Raw genomic sequence first — 19,330 nt, forward strand, 5'->3', positions numbered from 1 at the left:
AAAAAATAATAAGTGCAGAGCAGCATATCTGTGCACTGCACTTCTTATCAATAAGATATATCATTCTATGATGTTTCAAGTCCATAGCTTTCATACTTGAGGAGAAATGACCAGGACAAAAATAAAGTAAGAAAATCAACAAAGGGCAATAACTCAAAAAATAAGAAATGCAGAGTATCAGTTCTTATGCACTGCACTTTTTCTTAATGAGATCTATCATCCTATGAAGTTTCAAGTCCATAACTTTTATACTTTCGGAGAAATGGCCTGGACAAAAATTAAGTATGAAAATTAACAAAGGGCCATAACTCAAAAATTAAGAAATGCAGAGTACCGATTCTTGTGCACTGCTCTTCTTCTTAATGAGATCTATCATCCTATGAAGTTTCAAGTCCATCGCTTTTATACTTAAGGAGAAATGGCCCGGACAAAATTAAAGTATGAAAATAAACAAAGGGCAATAACTCAAAAAATAAGAAATGCAGAGTACATGTTCTTGTGCACTGCACTTCTTCTTAATGAGACCTATCATCCTATGAAGTTTCAAGTCCATGGCTTTTATACATTAGGAGAAATGGCCCGGACAAAAATAAAGTATGAAAATTAACAAAGGGCAATAACTCAAAAATTAGGAAGTGCAGAGTACCGGTTCTTGTGCACTGCACTTCTTCTTAATGAGATCTATCATCCTATAAAGTTTCAAGTCCATAGCTTTTTTAGTTGAAGAGAAATGGCCCGGACAAAATTAAAGTATGAAAATTAACAAAGGGCAATAACTCAAAAATAAGAACTGCAGAGTACCGGTCCTTGTGCACTGCACTTCGGGTTATTGAAAGAAGCATGCATACCAAGTTTGAAGTCAATCAGACTTATAGTGACTGAGTTATGCTCCGGACAAGCTTTAGGGGACGCCGACAACGACGCCGACACAGACGCCGACGCCGACGACAAAATTAACCCCTTTATGTCACCTTTTCAAGGCGACACAAAAATGTACTACAATAATTTTAACAAAGACATTAGTCATTATTCATGACTGTTCAGAAGACATATTATTATCTTTTATTTCCTTTTCCTGTAAATGGATGTAATATTCTTTTCTTCTTTTTTTCAGTTTTCTAGAAGTTATAGAATTTTCGTACTATTTGTTCTATAGTAAATCAGTCAAATTTGAGGCTTAATTCTGGATTCCACTGTTCTTGATGAATTATATACTGTCTTCAACTTTAAACATTAACACTATCTAAGTCCAATGAGGCCCAAAATATAATAGGTTAGCCATCTACTTTTTTCAGAAATCTTCATTCTGTTGTAACACTGTTTAAATTCACCACTTTAAAAACTCCTAACAGCTGGTGGGAAGTACATCTTTAATCCTTCCACCAACAAATGAGTTCCTGGAGAATACACAAAAAACAATTTTTAAAGTCATCACACAAAAACTACACATGCAATAAATACACTTTAATTATGACCAATCTAACTAGAGATGACTTAAATTGGGCCATTTCAAAATTTTTAAAGAACTACTTTCTACAATGGGTTCGGTCTAATTCCGTACCGGGTTGAGACCAGACGGTACTGGTACCGTATACGAAAGTAAGATTTTTGACGAAAGTGAGCGAAAGTGACTTTCAAAATTTGAATTGTACCGTTTTAATAGAATTTTACAGTGAATTTTCTGTTTTTAGACGTTTATTATTATCAACAAATAATATTTCTTTTCAAAAATAATTACTATGATGATTTAATCGCCATTTATTTGCATAATTTCTATACACAAGTTCTAGCTGAGATCTTCCTTTCGCTCACATTGAAAAATACGAAAGTGACTGGTAAAATATTAAATATAGAGTTTAAATTGAAATTTATACTAAAATTGCAGTTGTAGACGTATATTATCAGAAATCAATATTATTTATTTTCAAAAATAATCATTATGGTGATATTTACCCCATTTTTTTACATAATTTCTATATACACGTTCAGCAATCTTCCTTTTGCTCACATAGAAAATACGAAAGTGACTTCTAAAATATCAACTTTAGTGTTTAATTGAAATAAAGTGTTGAAAATTAAATTATTAAATTCTGATAATATACATTTACAAACTGCAATTTAAGTGCATTTTCAATTCAAACTCTATATTTGATATTTTACAAGTCACGTTCGCATTTTTCAATGTAAGCGAAAGGAAGATCATTACTATACAGAAATCGACGTGTAAAAGCAAAATTAAGTGTTGAAAATTGAGTACCGCTCAAGCCGGTGCTTGGGGGCGTGAGGGATGTTGCACTTGTTCATGATCCCTCATGTAAAGTCTCAATCAAACCGAGTCTGCAATTTTCATGTAATTTTGTTGTGATTAATGCTTCCGAGGGATCATTTTGTTTCTAGGTTTAAATTTTTTTTGGAAAATTATGAATTGGCACCAGGACGCTTCCGTACTTTCCTGAATTTTCTTTATTTTCATAGTGTTTGATTTGTTTATAAAATGCCAATCAGAGGACAATTTAATTAACTTTTGATGTAACAAAAAATAGTAATATATTGTAAGTCTGCATACAGTAATCTATTCAGATGTTTACCTTTTCCTTTAGTACATTCTGTTGTTTAGAGGCTTTTCTACACATAGTTGATACAATTTACATTTTTAACGGGAGTAAACTATGCGATTTCACATAATTTACACATTGAATCTCTCTTCATTTATTTCCATATATTTTAAATGTAAGATTATACAAATGTAAATGTATTCTTTTTTTGTGCAAAATAGTTAAAAACAATGAAATAATGGCAATGTTGCGGGATTTGGGTGTAGTGCAAGTTTAATTCTGCGACAATGTCATTTTATGAGTGACACATTTTTGATGCCTGATTATTAAATTGATAATATTCTGTTTCATAATATTGATTTTTTTATTTCATCTGCCCTGCATTTCATTAGATTAACAGATTAACATAGTCTTGTTGTTTCAGTAAAGTTAATTTTAATCAAAATATTTTTTTATATTAAAGAGCATATTAATAAATATTTTAGTGATGAAAAAAGTCCATACATATAAAATATTTGATATATTAGACAGTCATAAACAAGATGAGACGTAAATAATCAGTTGTCGTATATAATAACACTTTCCCAATATACACAATATACACAATATATAAGTTTCTTGGAGTGTCTTGGGGTAGTCATGGGACTAAAAATGTGTATCTTTCTGTCCCAGAGTAGTCTTTGGTGGCTTGGGGTATATTGTACTATACATGTATCGTGGGGCATTTTTTGATAAATTGGAAAATTTCTATTTATTGTAATGACATACAGTAGATATAATCAGGAAGTGAAATATTTTCAGACGATGATATAATGATCATGTAGATCTACTATTTACTGTACTGTTCCCAGAAATTAAAGATTTCATAACGATTTTAGTAGCTTACGACCCATCACATAGTCAATACGCACAGAGTGTAAATTTTTACGAGCCGTCCGACCTCAACTTGTTTCGCGGGCTTTCCTTGAAAACGTAAACATTGACATAGGTAAGAAATGACATCTTTGAATACTTATTTGTAAATCATATAAGGTAAGTCGTATAAGCCTTATATGAAAAAGGCAAAGCCTCAAAGCGAGCTCGATGTACTTTTAACGTGAAATAGTATGAAATAATCGCTCATTTTTATTTCAAATGCAGTGACGAGTGCGTGTGACGTCACACGTACTGTGTTAAATATGGCTCCGCCCCTGTCGTTAAACGAATAACGAGTATTGAAAACGTTAAGATAAGATAAGAAAAGCAGTGTAAGAAATTAGGATTTGAATCGACTAGGCTGGTCGGACTACCAGACTGGAATATTCACTAGCCCAAAAGACATTTCACTAGCATGATTCATTTGTTCAAAACAGTCGTTTATATTGCCTCTGAAAATGCAGTAGCCTGGTCGGGCTTGTTACTGTGAAAAGTTGGTAGCCCGAGGAGAAATTTAGTAGTCTGGGACTATAGGACTTCTGCTAATTTCGAACACTGGAAAAGATAAGTTTTATTTCAAGTCGGCAAGTTTTCAACGTTGATAAAACTTTGTTTGTTTATTTTATTTCACTCTATAATTTTTCAAGCGAAATAAAGATTATTTAAAGTGAAATAAATGTAAAACTTAAAACGTTTGCGACATTAAAATAGCGTTTTGCACGTGCTGTTTGGCGCTACATTGTGACGTCACGTAAACAATACTTTAAACGTCTGTACAGCGTTAACGACTGAATAAAAGATATTAGTGTTCGGATACATTTTCTTAGACCATTTTCTTACATTCTAGATAGTTTTCACAACAAAATTTGACAAAAAATTGTTTTTTTTATCAGATTGTTCAAACAAAATGGCGCCTTCAATTTTCATTTTACATTTTAAAACTGTCATTTGTTATTTTATACACAGCTTCCGTTATTTTGGTTCCCTGTCCAATTATGGTTCCCATAGACGTGCGCGGGTGACCAGTCTTCACATCCGTTTTCAGTCAGAATTCCTCAGTGTTTATTGTTATCTTTAAATTTGAAAAGTTGCGATGTGTCCAATTCGGTACTTCAGACGAAAGTTTTCAAAACCATCACTTAGCAGGTACTCGCGTTACCGTAAAGCTTGCTTTGCAAGCAGGCCCTTTGGGCCAGCTCGTCGAGCTCGCTATAAGAGTCTTACACAAGCTGCCGAAAAATACAGTCGGGTTAGCCCTATAGTTAGAACTAAGTGGGTTAAACTGAATCTGGCGACCCGTGTTCGATTCCCGGACGCCGTGATGGTGTTGGTCGAATTCCGTTATAATTGATCATGAAATGCTTTCAACGGTCTAGTTTCAAATTCGCATTATAGGGTAGATATACAGAACTGTAATTTCTAAGATGTGTGATTCTTAAGACATTAAATTTATAAGAACTCTGAAACAGCATCGCATTATGCGGAGAATAAATCCGAATCAGAATAAATCCGAATTCGTACCCATTGGAACTTTCTTATGTTCTATATGGGTTATATAGATCTACTTTAATATCTTTATCAGGGCCGGCAAAATCTGATTTTTACCACAGGCACTAGACACAATAAATTTATCTCTATACGCTCATAATACTATATTTATGGCTGCTTTCCCTTAAGTCGTGGGTTTTCCTTGAGTCGTGGGTGGGTTAAAATCGTAAATGACTTTTTGTATGGTTAAAAATGTATGAAGTTAATATTTCTTGTAATTTGTTGTTAAAAAGTTGTAAATACTGTGATAATCAAATCATTTGGCCATTTGTAGAATTTGTTTACATTTTTTTGACAACAACCTACTGGTTTCCGGTGTTTGGAACAGGTGCGACTTATTTTCCCGCCAAAATTGGGCCCACAGAAAATCTCACTGAACTAGTAATTGAAATATAAACTAACACTGGGTCATCGGCATCATTATATCTATTATCGATCCATTATCAATCTTGAATAAGATTTTGAAATAATTTGTTGTATAGATCTCCGTCTTTTTGCAACTAGTTATGTTTGTTTATTAAGCAAAATTACGTGAATAGGATACATTTGAAAACCACATTGCTTCATTAAAATATCATTAGCAATTGCTGCTACAATTTTGTTAATGTATAAAAGATTTTGAAGGCAAAATAAAAGTTGCCCTGATGTTTTATTTTAGTTTGATTACAAACTTTAATAGATCTTATTGAGGACTGTTAGGTACCGAATAAATTAATCAAATCTGACTCTAAATCGCTAAAGATAGGAGGCTCTAGTCATATAATGATGTTTAATAAATTGGTAAGGTAACTTGAAATAGTTCACTGAGATTTGACCAATGTTTTCTTGTAATACTGTTGATATACATGTTAGCCACGACTCAAGGAAAAGCAAAATGCATGTGAATGCAAAATGGATTCTATATAAAATGAGCTAGATAATCAGAAATAAGTCTTAATAGATGCATAAAAGATCATGACAGTGCAAAAAACAAATAGTTAAACATTTTCGGGTAATTTCAATGCTTGTTCCTGTGACGTCATCATACGTCACTGATCTATTTTTAGAAATGCCCACGACTCTTGGTAAATAAAGCATAATTATTATATATATAGGCCTAGTATTATGAGCGTATAGAGGTGAATTAATTGTGTCTAGTGCCTGTGATTTTGACCTACTTGTCTGTTTTTATGTGAAGCATTTTTTAACTTGTCCGTATGATATTTACATACTTTATTCTTGACAATTTTCACTTGTCCGTACAGGCTGTGGGACAACCTGGGCAATACAGATAAATGATTTTGCCGGCCCTGTTTATATATATACTGTATATAGGCCGATTATGTGAAATATTTGATTATAATATAATGACTAGCGCTTGCGTTCGTACCGGCTTTACGTCATGTACATATTGTTTGTTAACTTTGACCTTTTAATATCTTTTCATATTATCTGAATATCCTTTATACATGTACTACCCAAGTGAGTGGTCTTTAATAATGTAATCTTAATTTAACCTTTTACCACATGAGCATATGATATTGTGAAAAACGGGCTGTTTTCATTGAAAAGCCGCATGCTACAAGTTCATACTGCTATGAAACTATAAAAAATGCTTCAATACTGATCAAACTTGGCACAAGTCCCAAATTGTTTATGTTAAAATGTGTAGGCTCTTGTAATGTACCTTTCATAATTTGTTTTTGAAAACGCACAGTTAATCTCCATTAATACACTTGTTACTATATATAGTAACAAAATTGCCTATGATTTCAACTGATTATGAGTGTCACGTGACCTATTATGAGTTTGCGGCCCGGGGCCGAGAACTAGTTATCAGCCCGCAGAACATGTGCACGTGCACAAACTGAAACAATGACGTCACATTTAACGTCATCAACAGTTAACTGTAAAAGTGAAAGTAGGTTGTCAGCACGAATCGCTTTATTTTTATTATGAGACCTTAAGCGTATTAACTATTTAGTACAAACACATTTTTGTTACTATTGAAATTTTAAGAAATAATACAACAAATTCATTCCAAAAAAAATGAAAATAAAACTTGCATCTTGGTTCTACTGCTTTGAACACACAAACAGAAAACATCTCTGTACAGAACAGTAGAAGAGTAGACAAGAATTTCAACGAAAGAACTTCAAAGTCTATTTGTTTTGATTATGTTTTTGTTATTTTTTTTGGTTTTTTTAAATGCTACTATTAGATCTACCAAGTGTATTCAAGACATTAATACATGTCAGCGTAGGGCCAGAAGGTGATAATCAGCCCTGAATGAATAATGGCCCTCGGGCTAAAGCCCTCTGAGGCTAAAGCCCTCGGGTCCATTATTCATTTTGCGGGCCGATTATCACCTTCCGGCCCTCTCCTGCTGTGTATTAACCTCTTAATAATCATGAATGCCACTTGTCAGAAATGGCAATATCTTATATCATCCTCAATTTAGTCTTCACATTACACTAATCTTTATCTGTTGGGTGCATTTTAATTGAGGAGTGATGTTTTTTAAATTTACAATAAGAAGTATTAAGAATAATTTACAACAAGAATGACATAATATAGATTTTACAAAGATAAATATTTGACATTGTGTACACATAAATTAGAGTGTTCAGGGCTCTCGTTTGGTAAAATATGGGCACCATTCTCCCATAAAAATAGTGTGTTTTTTCCACCTTAAAACTGAAGAAATTCCCACTCGAAAATAATATTCAACAGCCATAGATCAGGGATTACGTTTTTAAGTTGAAATTTTATACAAATTTAGTATCAAAGATGTACTCAATTTCATTTGAAAGAACCAAAATATTTCAACAGTCATCAATATTTCAAATGGTTCCATTTTTCTTGCTTTTGTTCGCAACCCTACCTACATAATTTCCATTAAAAGTACGCTGTTTTTTTTATTGATGGCCTTTTAATCATTTTTATTATCAAAGTTTGTCAGGACTGCTCCGCATATACCACTAATGCAATTTCAGTGAAACTTTACAGGACTGATTGGTTACGAGCTCAATGAAGTACTTGCCCATGTTACACAGGTTTTCCACTTGGATGATATTTGGCTGAGTAATGGCCCTTTGTGTTGCCAGCTACTTATTTTGACTACTTCTTTGAAACAACAGGTGCAATTTCATCAAAACTTTACAGGAATGATCTAGTAGTACCATGTCTAGTGGTGCATCTCATCAGCATTTTTGGATTTAAAGATTTTTAATACATCTGTCTGATACCATAAAAGAATGAACTCTATGTCAGTTTTGATATTGCAAATTTCAGTTCCATTGGCATTTTTTTTAAAGATTTGAAAAAAAATAAGCATATTTGCCATAGGGAATTGATCTGGTATTATCTGACGCTTTGCATATATACAATCATGATCAATATATTTAAAAAATAATGTTCCCTTTAGTTGTTTAATATTAGAGGTGTAACGATTCATCTATGCATCGCGATCTGTCTTGTCCTCGATGTATGCATCGTAATAAAATATATTGCGATGCAATACATTTTTCACCTCCCGATGTATCGATACAGCGGGAATGTTTCTCAATACACTAACCAGGAATATAAGGACAAACGTATTTTTTGAAAGACTGAAGAAAGAAAAATAGCTCGGATGAAAACATTAAACATTGGACTGTTATCATACCATCGTTGTCATCTCGTTTCCCCATGTCCTCAATCATTGAACGGTTTAATTTACTAACCAAGTTTTATCAATTCCATGTAAATGGGCTGGTGTTCTTTGAACTTGTTTACAATAAAAAAAATTATTAGAGATCTGTGCGATTTCAAGAAAAAAACAACCTACAAACATGAATTTATAATTTTATTTAGTCGCACTTAATGTCGGATTAAAATAGTGATGATGACAACATCTCCATGTGATATTCGTCACGTATTTATAATTTCATTTCCGTTGACATCATTTTCCCGTAAAAAACAACAAAACAAACAAACAGAAAACATGAAGACTGCAAAATATGTAGAAGGGGAAATTACAGTCCTCCCTGGTCATATAATTCACGAGTTTTGGGAACATTGTAGTTTTTGGGGAACCAATTCAGACAGTGTTGTATAAATTATGGAAGACCGGACGTGGAGTGTTTGCAAAATTTGCAAACTCAAAATAAAATACTCTTGGGTTGAGCACAAATCTTTCGAGAAAACTGAGACTGAAACTTATAAACTGTCATTTTCACAGTTGTTGATCTAATTGTAGATCACGTGTTACTATTTTTTCACAAGAAAAATCTTTAGTGGTGTATTGTAAGACTGAAATTGTTAACTGCCTTGTTTACAGTAGTGGACTTTAAAGAGGATATTTGTTTAGTTCAGTGTAAGATCGGAATATATTTCACCGAGTGAGCACCAAAAGGTATATGAAATATGAACTTTTAGTGTTCACAAGGTAAAATATATTTTGATCTTGCACTAAACTAAACAAATTTTCTTTTTATTATATGCAAAGAAACGTTTTAAAAAGACATTAAACCTAATACTGAATGAAAAGCGTGCCAAATAATTAGGGATTAAACAATGATCGAGAATAATCGATAATTGATCGTTTATAGGACCGATCGGCGATGATCGAATACAAAGTTCAATAATCGATTATCGGTAATTTATCTTCTTGCTGTTACTTAAGTGACTCACTGTATTATAACTACACTTTAAATTAAAGCCAGCTATGGTTGACCCAATAATTTTCATTAAAATGAATGAGAAAGCATACTGGTGACCACAAGGTTAATAGTTGACAGTGAGGCATTCTAGTTTAAAGACATACTATGCTCAAATTTGACATTAGAAAATTTCTACACAGTCTATTTGTAAATATGAAATAAACATGTTTTGACTTGAAACAAAGAAGATATGTATTGTATAAAATTATTCTACACACTAAAGATGGTTATACAATATCAATATATAGTGTCATTAAAAAAAACCTGGCAGTTTTGTTAAGAAATAATCAGCTTCTCTTGTTCCTATACATAGTTTATTCATTCCTTTATTGGAATTGAGACATAATAATTTCATAGATTTAATGAATTCATTTGATTAAAATATTTTACTCAAGGATGAACATTATAAGCATGAGTAACAAGTTTATTTCAGTTGATTAAGTGGTAGTTACACAAAATGTAGAATATGAATGGAATTCTTATAAATATTAAAGCATGATATGTACATTGTCAGGGTTTTCATTAAGATTTTGTGTAAGAGGCCAGAATGTGATTGAAGGAGGCCTGATAGGGGGGTCCGGGGGCATGCCCCCCCGAAAAATTTTGAAATCCAGGAAGCAAAATCCTGCATTCTGAGCACTTTCAGGGCTACTTTAGCCACTCTGGTTTAGCATCATTTTTTGAAAAAAAAAACACTATGGAAACTACTGGAAAAGCTTGAAGCAGGTGCACTGAAATATGCACTTCATAATTGTTAGTTGTGTCACTCACTAGACACAGCTTTTAACAATAATATTTTTCATTTGAGCTAAACCGTTACACCTATTTGCAAATTATAACTGTAGAAAGTTAATAAACAACAAGCCAAGATAAACTTGATCATCATTATTTATAATCAACATCATCAATTTTCAAAGCCAAACATAAACACTTTTCATAGCCAACAATCATCATTTTACATACTCTCACATGATCACATTTTAACATTGTTCAAAGTCAAGCAGCATCATTTCAAACTTCATATTTCATAGTCAAACATCATCACTTCAAATAGTAAAGCATCATCACTTCAAATAGTAAAGCATCATCACTTCAAATAGTAAAGCATCATAATTTTTCATCATAAATCTTTAAAGCAAAGTATCATCAATTTTCATAGCAAAACTTCATCACTACAACTTTCACATAGTTAAACATCATCAATTTTCAAAGCAAAACATTATCAATTTTCATAGTAAAACATCATCATTTTTCATAGTAAAACATATCCAATTTCATAGCCAAACTTCATCAAATTTCATAGGAAAACATTATCAATTTAACAAAACATCATCAATTTTCATAGTCAAACTTAATCAAATTTCATAGTTAAACATCATCAAATTTCATAGTCAAAAATCATCAAATTTCATAGTAAAACATCATCAAATTTCACAGCAAGACATCATCAATTTAAATAAACAAAACATCATCATTTTTCATAGTCACACATCATCAAATTTCATAGTGAAACATCATCAAATTTCATAGTCAAACATCATCAATTCAAAGAGTCGACATCATACTTGCGAAGACTTCTTGACTATATTAACTGTAACTTTTGCTGACTGGGAGTGCAGCTGGTTGCTAGGCGGAACATCTTGAGTGGAATCTAAAAATATATTTTGAAACAATGAACTTTGTGTTGAATTTTTGTATTTGTTCAGTTTGTCATATTTCATCAAACTGTATGCAGTATTTAAAGTTGTTTTTTTTAATATTATAGCATATATGCTTACATTTAGTATAATGACTTATAATGTTAAATTGATATAACAAGTGCAGAAAATAATCAGTTTTGGTATTTTTTTGCAAGCAGACGGACAAGACTTTAATTTTTTATATTATTGTAGAATTACACAGTCTAAAAATGTTAATGCAGTTTATCACCAGGAATACTCAGTCATATTCTTATCATATTCACAGTTTGTCACTACTTTGGCTGCCAAAACTTCTACCACAATGAATCAGATTGTTTTTTTATTTCTGAAATATCATGACTATACAATGACCAATCATTTATGTTGATTCAATGCTTTATTCACAAGGCGCCTTGCATGTAAAATGTTTGTTCTGTAATTAATACTTTCATAATCCTCTAATAAACTTTATACGGCAGGGAAAATTATACTACTTGGACTCACCCTTTTTAATCCAGCTATCATATAAATGCGTGTTGAGATTGAACTGTAACATGGAAATATATAAAGTTAACAACAATTGTGAACAAAACTGTTTAAATATTTTTTTTAAAAATAAAATTCAACATATACAAAATACAAAAAATATGTGTCAACTGGGCCCTCAAACTAACACAACCTCGAGTTATTGATGAAAGTATGTAAATTGGCACAGAAAGGCTAAACGTACGTTTTGTTTATTTCAGATAGGTTTTTACAATTTTTTTCTTGTGGCAGCACGAAATACCCAAATACAACCAAATATATAGCAATACTCATTTTTCTTTGTATAAATTTAGATTATATTATAATGAGAAGATGAATTTATAATTATAAAATAACATGACTAAGTCATAAAATATAGAAAATGAAAATATTTATAAAATAATACGACTTAGCCAGCTATGTAGGTTCATTATACTTGCAATTTAAGATAAAGATAATGCTATGATAATATTTGTTGTCTTCACTTAAATTTCAAGGGAATAATTTTGTTTGTAATTTTATACAAGGATCCGTCGTATTATTGATATGTTGTTATTAGAGGGCCGAGTTTGTACAGGGCCGAGTTAACGCTTTACGAAATGTAATTTTACTAAAGAATAAACATTTGTCAACGGTAAACAATTGAAACTGCGAAAGATATTTTAACATGAAAAGCAAATCGATATAATTCTTTAGAAAACTTACTTGATTTCGGTTGAAAATTAAAAAAATCGTCGATTTTGCGATCTATTTTTCGTTTTTTGGTCGCCATATTGGATGTTTAAGTGCCGCCAAGGAAGTGAACCGCAATTAGCGGAAATGCATAAAATTACCGAAAGGAGCGAATCGTAAACTTTCGAGCCCCCAAAGCAGTTTCCAAGTATTCATTTATGGTATCTACGGGATTTCTAGCCGGCCCAAAACGTGTTCTAGGCGGCCAATTTGGCCGCCGGCCGCCTCTTAATGAAAACCCTGCATTGTACATATTTACTTTGTTATTGTAAATGTTTCGATTATATAATCGATGATTGATCGAAAAGGGTTGTTCGATTATTTTCGATGATCGATTATGATTTTTGTCTGATTAAGAAACCCTACAAATAATAATATAACGTAAATGACGTCACGTCATTAAGTTGGTACCTAGTACTGTGCATGCTGGTATTTCACTGAAACAACGTAAGGGGCTAAAATTTTAAACAGTGAAATTACCAGTTTTATATCACTGATATATTTCTATAAACCACCGAAAAGCATGTAATAAAGTGTTATAATAGCTAGTAGATATCAATTTGCTGTTAATTGGTATAATTAAAAATCCCTTTAATCCTCAAGTAATCAGAAAAGTAAATTGTTAAAAGATCAAATTTATATACTAAGTCTGAAAGACATTATCGTGATACGTATCGCATCGCAACATAAGAATCGCAATATGCATCGCATTTCTTCAAAGTATGCAAATTATACATATCGTGAATCGCAGCGTTTTGAAAAACAAATATTATCGTGATATGTATCGTGACAGAAAAAAATGCACAGCCCTATTAAATATTGTACATTATATTTACATTTTAAAAAGTTTTTTATATTAAAATATTTATTTTTAAAATTTCACAGGTAACCACATTTAAACCATGATCATTTGTGACATTTGTGGAGCGGTTATCGGAAGAAACAATATTTTTACATGTACTATTTGTGACAATTACAATTTATGTCAAAAATGTGAGGACAAGGGTGAACACCCTTTCCACGATTTCCTGAAATCAAAACGAAACAAGACTCAGACTTTCTATGCTACACCTATGCAGGTAAGGAAAAATGAGGTAAGAATATAAGAAATCACTCATTGGGCATTCATGATACACGCACCATAATTAAGTTAATTACTTCCATGATGTCCATTTCAAATTTTAGAGATTGTCAAGGTAAATTCTGCCTCTGAACCCAGGGATTTTGAATATTATAGCCCTCACTGCAGGTTTCGTGACATTAATTCTCAATATTGTACAAGTACTCTTGTTAGTTACAGGGCATTTTAGCCCTTACTATTTCCCCAAAGGCCCATGATATAACTTTATCTGTATATTTTTATGTAAATATAAGCCCGAATGTGATAATGAGATGTCAAAGGTTGAGAGTAATATTTTAGCAGGTTTTGACTCGAATAGGGGACCCTTTGATTATCTTTCAAAGACTATACAGGGTTGGAAAATTGCACTCGTCCTCTCATAATTACCAGTAGACTTCGAGGCAGGATGAGTACAAAATTGTAGAGCTGTCATTGATTCAGTGCAAAGCATATCAACGATATATCGATATCAAGTAACTAAAATCAACGATACACTGATATATCGATAATATCCTATACTCACTTGTCTGTCATTCATTTTCATACCTGTTTCAATGATTTCAGTCAAAAACATGTTCTGTACAGCGTCTTGTCCACTGCATGATTTTTTCTAGACAATATTTTTTGTCACCATTGCTATGAAATAATTCCACTATATAACAAAAGCATCACATTTGATATAAATAATTGTTTCTGCATATATTTTGGGTGATTTGTATAATTTCTAGACATTTAATTTATAAGTCAAAAGTATCGATTTTTTAAAATGTGTATCGATTATTGATCGACAAAAAAATATCAACGATACATCGATATTGTCGATATCGATGACAGCTCTACAAAATTGTTGTACATTGTATGCTAGTCTGGCAGGACAAGTGGAAATTTGCTGATGTTATAGAAAGCTAGAATTCTTAAAATTGTTTTTTTACATTTTTTTTACATTTAACAATAGAAAACCAGAAACAAAGCTTGTGTTTTTGGATATGTATAATTTTGATTCGCACTGTATAAAGCTCTGAACGTATTGTTAATTGGATACGTATTGTTAATTGGATACGTATTGTTAATTGGATACGTATTGTTAATTGGATACGTATTGTTAATTGGATACGTATTGTTAATTGGATACGGGTGTGACTGGAATGTGTCAGACAATGCCCTATAAAGTGCGTAATTTATACATAACCTAAAACCCAAGCTTTGTTTCCAGTTTTGGTTAGTTAAATTTATGTATGAGAAATTTTAGCGGTCTTTTGCATCGGCGAGGTACTATTGCATTGGGGAAGTTTATCTTTAAAATTGAGGCAAAAATACAGGGAGAGTAGCAAAGCATGCAGGATGAGAAGAAATTGAAGCTTTTTCAAAATATTGACATTATGGTGATTGAGCAGTAATTATACCCCTGCACAATGAAGTTGTAAGGGAGGTATACTAGAATCAGCTTGTCTGTCGCGCCGTCACCCCATGCGTCCGTCCAGTCGTTGGTTTTTCCTTGTCTGCCAAATAACTAAGGTTCCTTTGACCTACAGTCTTAATATTTGGTATTTAGATTGGTCATGATTAGTAGATGATCACTTTTTATTTTGAGGTCACCAGGTCAAAGGTCAAGGTCACAAGGGCCTTGACTAAAAAAGCTTGTCCGTCCAATAAGACCCACTGTCTTCATAGTTTGCATGGAGGTTAGTCGTGATAATTAGATGACCCCTATTGATTTTTAGGTCACTGGGTCAAAGGTCAGGGTCACAAGGAAGTTTGACCGCCCAATAACTTAAGATTCCTTTGACCCACAGTCTTCATATTTGGTATGGAGGTTGATCATGACCATTAGGTGACCCCTATTGATTTTGAAGTCAAAGGTCAAGGTCACAGGGGCCTTGACAAAAATAACTTGTCAGCTCAATTGCTTTAATAAGAATACTTTGGTCAACGGTCTTCATATTTGGTATGACTAGTAGATGACCCCTTTTGATTTTTAAGGCAGTGTCTATTCTAGGACGCGCGATTGCGCGATTCACGCTAGTATTTAACAGATCGCGCACAATATAAAATCATGTGCGTGAAAATCGCGCATCTATAAAAATAGTTAATAAAACCGTAAAACTTCCATCCCGCATTATATTTATTTGTTTTGTTTACATTTACACTGAAAACCGAAGGGAGGTAACTGTAAGCTAATTATAATAATTTAGTACCGTATGGTACTGGTTACGTGAGTTGAAGGAAATTAACGGAATGTTCCGTATCAACCTGACAGTTGGGCGCCATTTTAGTGTAGTTAATAATCAGGAAAAATGAGGCAATTCCTAGCTTGGCTACGATCTAGAGGTGAAAGATAGTTCGATTATTTGTATTGCCAATCCCTTTATAATCAATCGCGGCAGTTCTGTAATAATTTGTTTTCGTTTAAAAATTAAGGGGGGACAACTTCTGCTGCCTTAAATAAATATTATCGTTTTAAATATTTCCTCGGTTAAACGCCTCAGTGTAAACTTAATGCAGACGATTTAACACTGGCAGTTTATATTGGCACTGTAGCGTTACCCCCCTGTTTAGGTAGCGATAATTTATAAGAGTTACAAAGAACACATGGGGGCAAACTACATGAGTTCGCCTGGGCCCGGCTTTTTGGTAAATTGATATTTACTGCCTGTCTGACAAGGAAAAACGGAGGCAATATAAAGTTTAACGATTAACTTTATTAAAGGAATTAAATCGTTATAACGAACAGCTAATAATATAACATCATATAGTTATTAAAAAATGTTTATTTGTATTTACGACAAATAGTAATATTTTGCACCCTAATTCTTTTAATTCATCTGAATAAATAGAACGAATTCTTTACGAGCACAAATCCTAAGATATCTGTATCAATTTTAATGTAGGAGTCTTCTAGGGAAGTTCACTTTAATATTTTATCACCGAGAAACAAATACACTTAAATATTATATTCACCAATTTAGTGGTTTCATACCACAAAGAAACTAGTAACAATTTTAGTTAGACTACGCCGTAAGATTTACCATTTTGTAGCTTTTACCATTTGGCGAATTTTACCAGTTGGTAAATGTTAGCAACTTCGACAATCCTCGTCACAGTTTATCAACATCTTTGACCAATTGTACACATTAATAAATTAGCACTTGAAATATACACAAGATAGAGATTAGTTATGAAAAATACACGTTGGTTCAATGGTTTATAATTTTCACCAACTGACAAGGTAAATTTAACGAACTTTACACTAAGAATGGTTTTATTGGTAAACACAAGACTTAAACACTTTGAAACACTGGAGATGGAGACACTTAGGAATTACCACATTTTTATTTATTTTGTTGATTTAGGGAACTTTACCTCTTCTGTGCCCATAGTTATTTTACCAATAGAATTTATTTTCTCGTTGGTGAGCGACACACGGAATACCCTCGTCAATGGTATTCCGACAAAAATAACAATGCCGCTGTATTTATATGAAAATTTCGTCAGATGTGACGTCATCAGCGATGACGTAGTAGGAAATGTAATGGCGGACATAAACCAGGAAGTAACTCAAAAATCACTATTCTTCTCTGGATTTTGAACTTATAAAAGCACTTTGAATGTTTTGAAAGGTACACTTTGTGAAAATAACAGTTATATTATTGATATTTATCAATAATTTTTATTACCATTTAAGAATATATGAATAAGACACGATTATCTGCTGAAATAAATAGCGGCGAATTCAAGCGTAAAAATACGTCACTTTTAAAGCGTAGATTAGGGTGCACAGTAATTTATTTCCTGAAAACAACATGAACTGTCAACACATATTACAAATACATCATGAACAGTTTTTATAGTACTACAATATTATACATAGTACATTTAAAATACATATCAATATTTCTAAGGAAAAGAAAGTGGGTGGGGTAATGTAAATATTAATTTTACATTGAGGTGCGATCGTTACATTGCCCCCCACTATCTAAGTTTTGGTCCCCAAAACATTATATCAGTTTTAAAATTCTTTAGAAGAACAAGTACAATAACAAAACAATTACATTTTACCAAATTCAAAATATTAGCTTAAAGACTTCACTTGTCATCAAGTAAGACCTGAAGACAAACTTCAAGTAAGATACTTAAGCCATTTAATTTAACTTCTATAACTGTAATTAAAATTGTCATAAAAAATAGAAAAAAATATTTACAATATTTTAAACTATATGAACTTGATATAATTAGGAACAGTGAGGTTATTTTTCAAAATGAATAATTTCCTCAAAAATACTTAACATGTGAGCATTAAAGTCACAAACATTTTCTCTCTCAAATTTAAATTTAACAACAATACACGTAAAAAAAAACAAACAAAAAAAATACATGTGTTCATTTAAACTTCTAAAGGTGAACCAAGCTAAAAGTACTTAAGTTGATTCACTAACACATTAAACTATACACTATCTCTTAATAAACAAAATATTTACAACAATAGTTATTTACTATGACAGAATTTATGATTCGCGACAAATGTTTATCTTTTAAAGACTTTATACTTGAAAACGTTTGATTTATTGTCAGTTTATATCATACATGTTTATGTGCTTAAAAAAAAATCACCAAAACAACAAACACATCTTGAGCACAGTAACCCTTTACCAAATGTAACTTTCCTACTATACACTCAGTCTTTTCAAAAACATTTAATTTCACTTTTTTATTCACTTCATATTACTCACTTTAGTTTCTGAGCAGTTAACCCTGTAAGAGGAACAATATTGGCTCCTACCACACTCACTTTGGTCAATCTTACTAATTGTCTTGATAATTGTGCACTTACACCTGGCTTAACTTTGGTGTTATACAACCAAACTAAATCACCAACATCAAATTCTGTTTGCATTAATCTGTGGTCGTAAACACGTTTTCTTAATCGCTTGCCAATAAAATATGTTTTTGCGCAACCTCAAGTACTAAATTTAATTTATCCGTAAGCAGAGATGCATATTCAGTTTCAGATATTCTTTCTATGTTTTTAGGTTGTCCCAATGCTAGATCAATAAGTCATTGCATCTCTCGTCCAAACATTATCATGCTTGGTGTAAACCCTGTACTTTATTGTACTGAAGAATTATATGCCATTGAAATAATCGGTAAGAATGTATCCCAGTCCTTCTGATTGGTAGTCACAAATTTTGACAACATAAAATTTATCGTCCTTTGTCCTCTTTCTACCAATCCGTCGGATTGCGGCCTGAATGCCGTTGTTCTAGTTTTCTCCGACCCTAAAATTTCACACATCTCCTTAAAGATACGTGACTCAAAATTAGAACCTTGATCGGAATGAAGTTGCTTAGGTACACCGAATACTGAAACAAAGTTTTCGACAAAACTGTTGGCTACAGTGTGGGCCTCTTGATTTACTAATGGAATTGCTACAATCCATTTAGTAAAGTAGTCAACAATGGTAAATATATACTTATTTCTATTATTGCTTTTAGGCAGAGGTCCAGTTATATCTATACCAACTCTTTCCAAAGGGGCACCTACTAGATACTGTTTCATAGCAGCTTTTGCTTTTCTTGG

At 32.3% G+C, this 19,330-nt stretch overlaps 1 protein-coding gene and 1 long non-coding RNA gene across 4 annotated transcripts in view; one reads left to right on the plus strand and one right to left on the minus strand.

Annotated features, from left to right (window-relative positions):
• Positions 1–10,574: 10,574 nt before the first annotated feature.
• Positions 10,575–12,877, minus strand: LOC132749614 (uncharacterized). Its single transcript, XR_009628444.1, has 3 exons — positions 12,610–12,877; positions 11,884–11,926; positions 10,575–11,351 (listed from the first exon to the last, which is right to left on the minus strand). It is a non-coding gene; the product is annotated as an uncharacterized LOC132749614 (long non-coding RNA).
• An 8-nt stretch (positions 12,878–12,885) lies between these two features.
• Positions 12,886–19,330, plus strand: part of LOC132749613 (uncharacterized) — a 36,906-nt gene continuing 30,461 nt past the window's right edge. For 2 of the 3 annotated variants that reach the window (XM_060739454.1, XM_060739453.1), the window contains exon 1: positions 12,886–13,730. In XM_060739454.1, the coding sequence (XP_060595437.1) occupies positions 13,539–13,730 (192 nt within the window). In that variant the 5' untranslated portion in view covers positions 12,886–13,538. The remainder of the gene's footprint in view (positions 13,731–19,330) is intronic. The other variant, XM_060739455.1, reaches the window with a different exon arrangement.

The sequence above is a fragment of the Ruditapes philippinarum genome, unplaced genomic scaffold (assembly GCF_026571515.1).
Source record: "Ruditapes philippinarum isolate M1 unplaced genomic scaffold, ASM2657151v2 ctg4743_1_1_1_1, whole genome shotgun sequence".
NCBI classification, from domain to species: domain Eukaryota; kingdom Metazoa; phylum Mollusca; class Bivalvia; order Venerida; family Veneridae; genus Ruditapes; species Ruditapes philippinarum.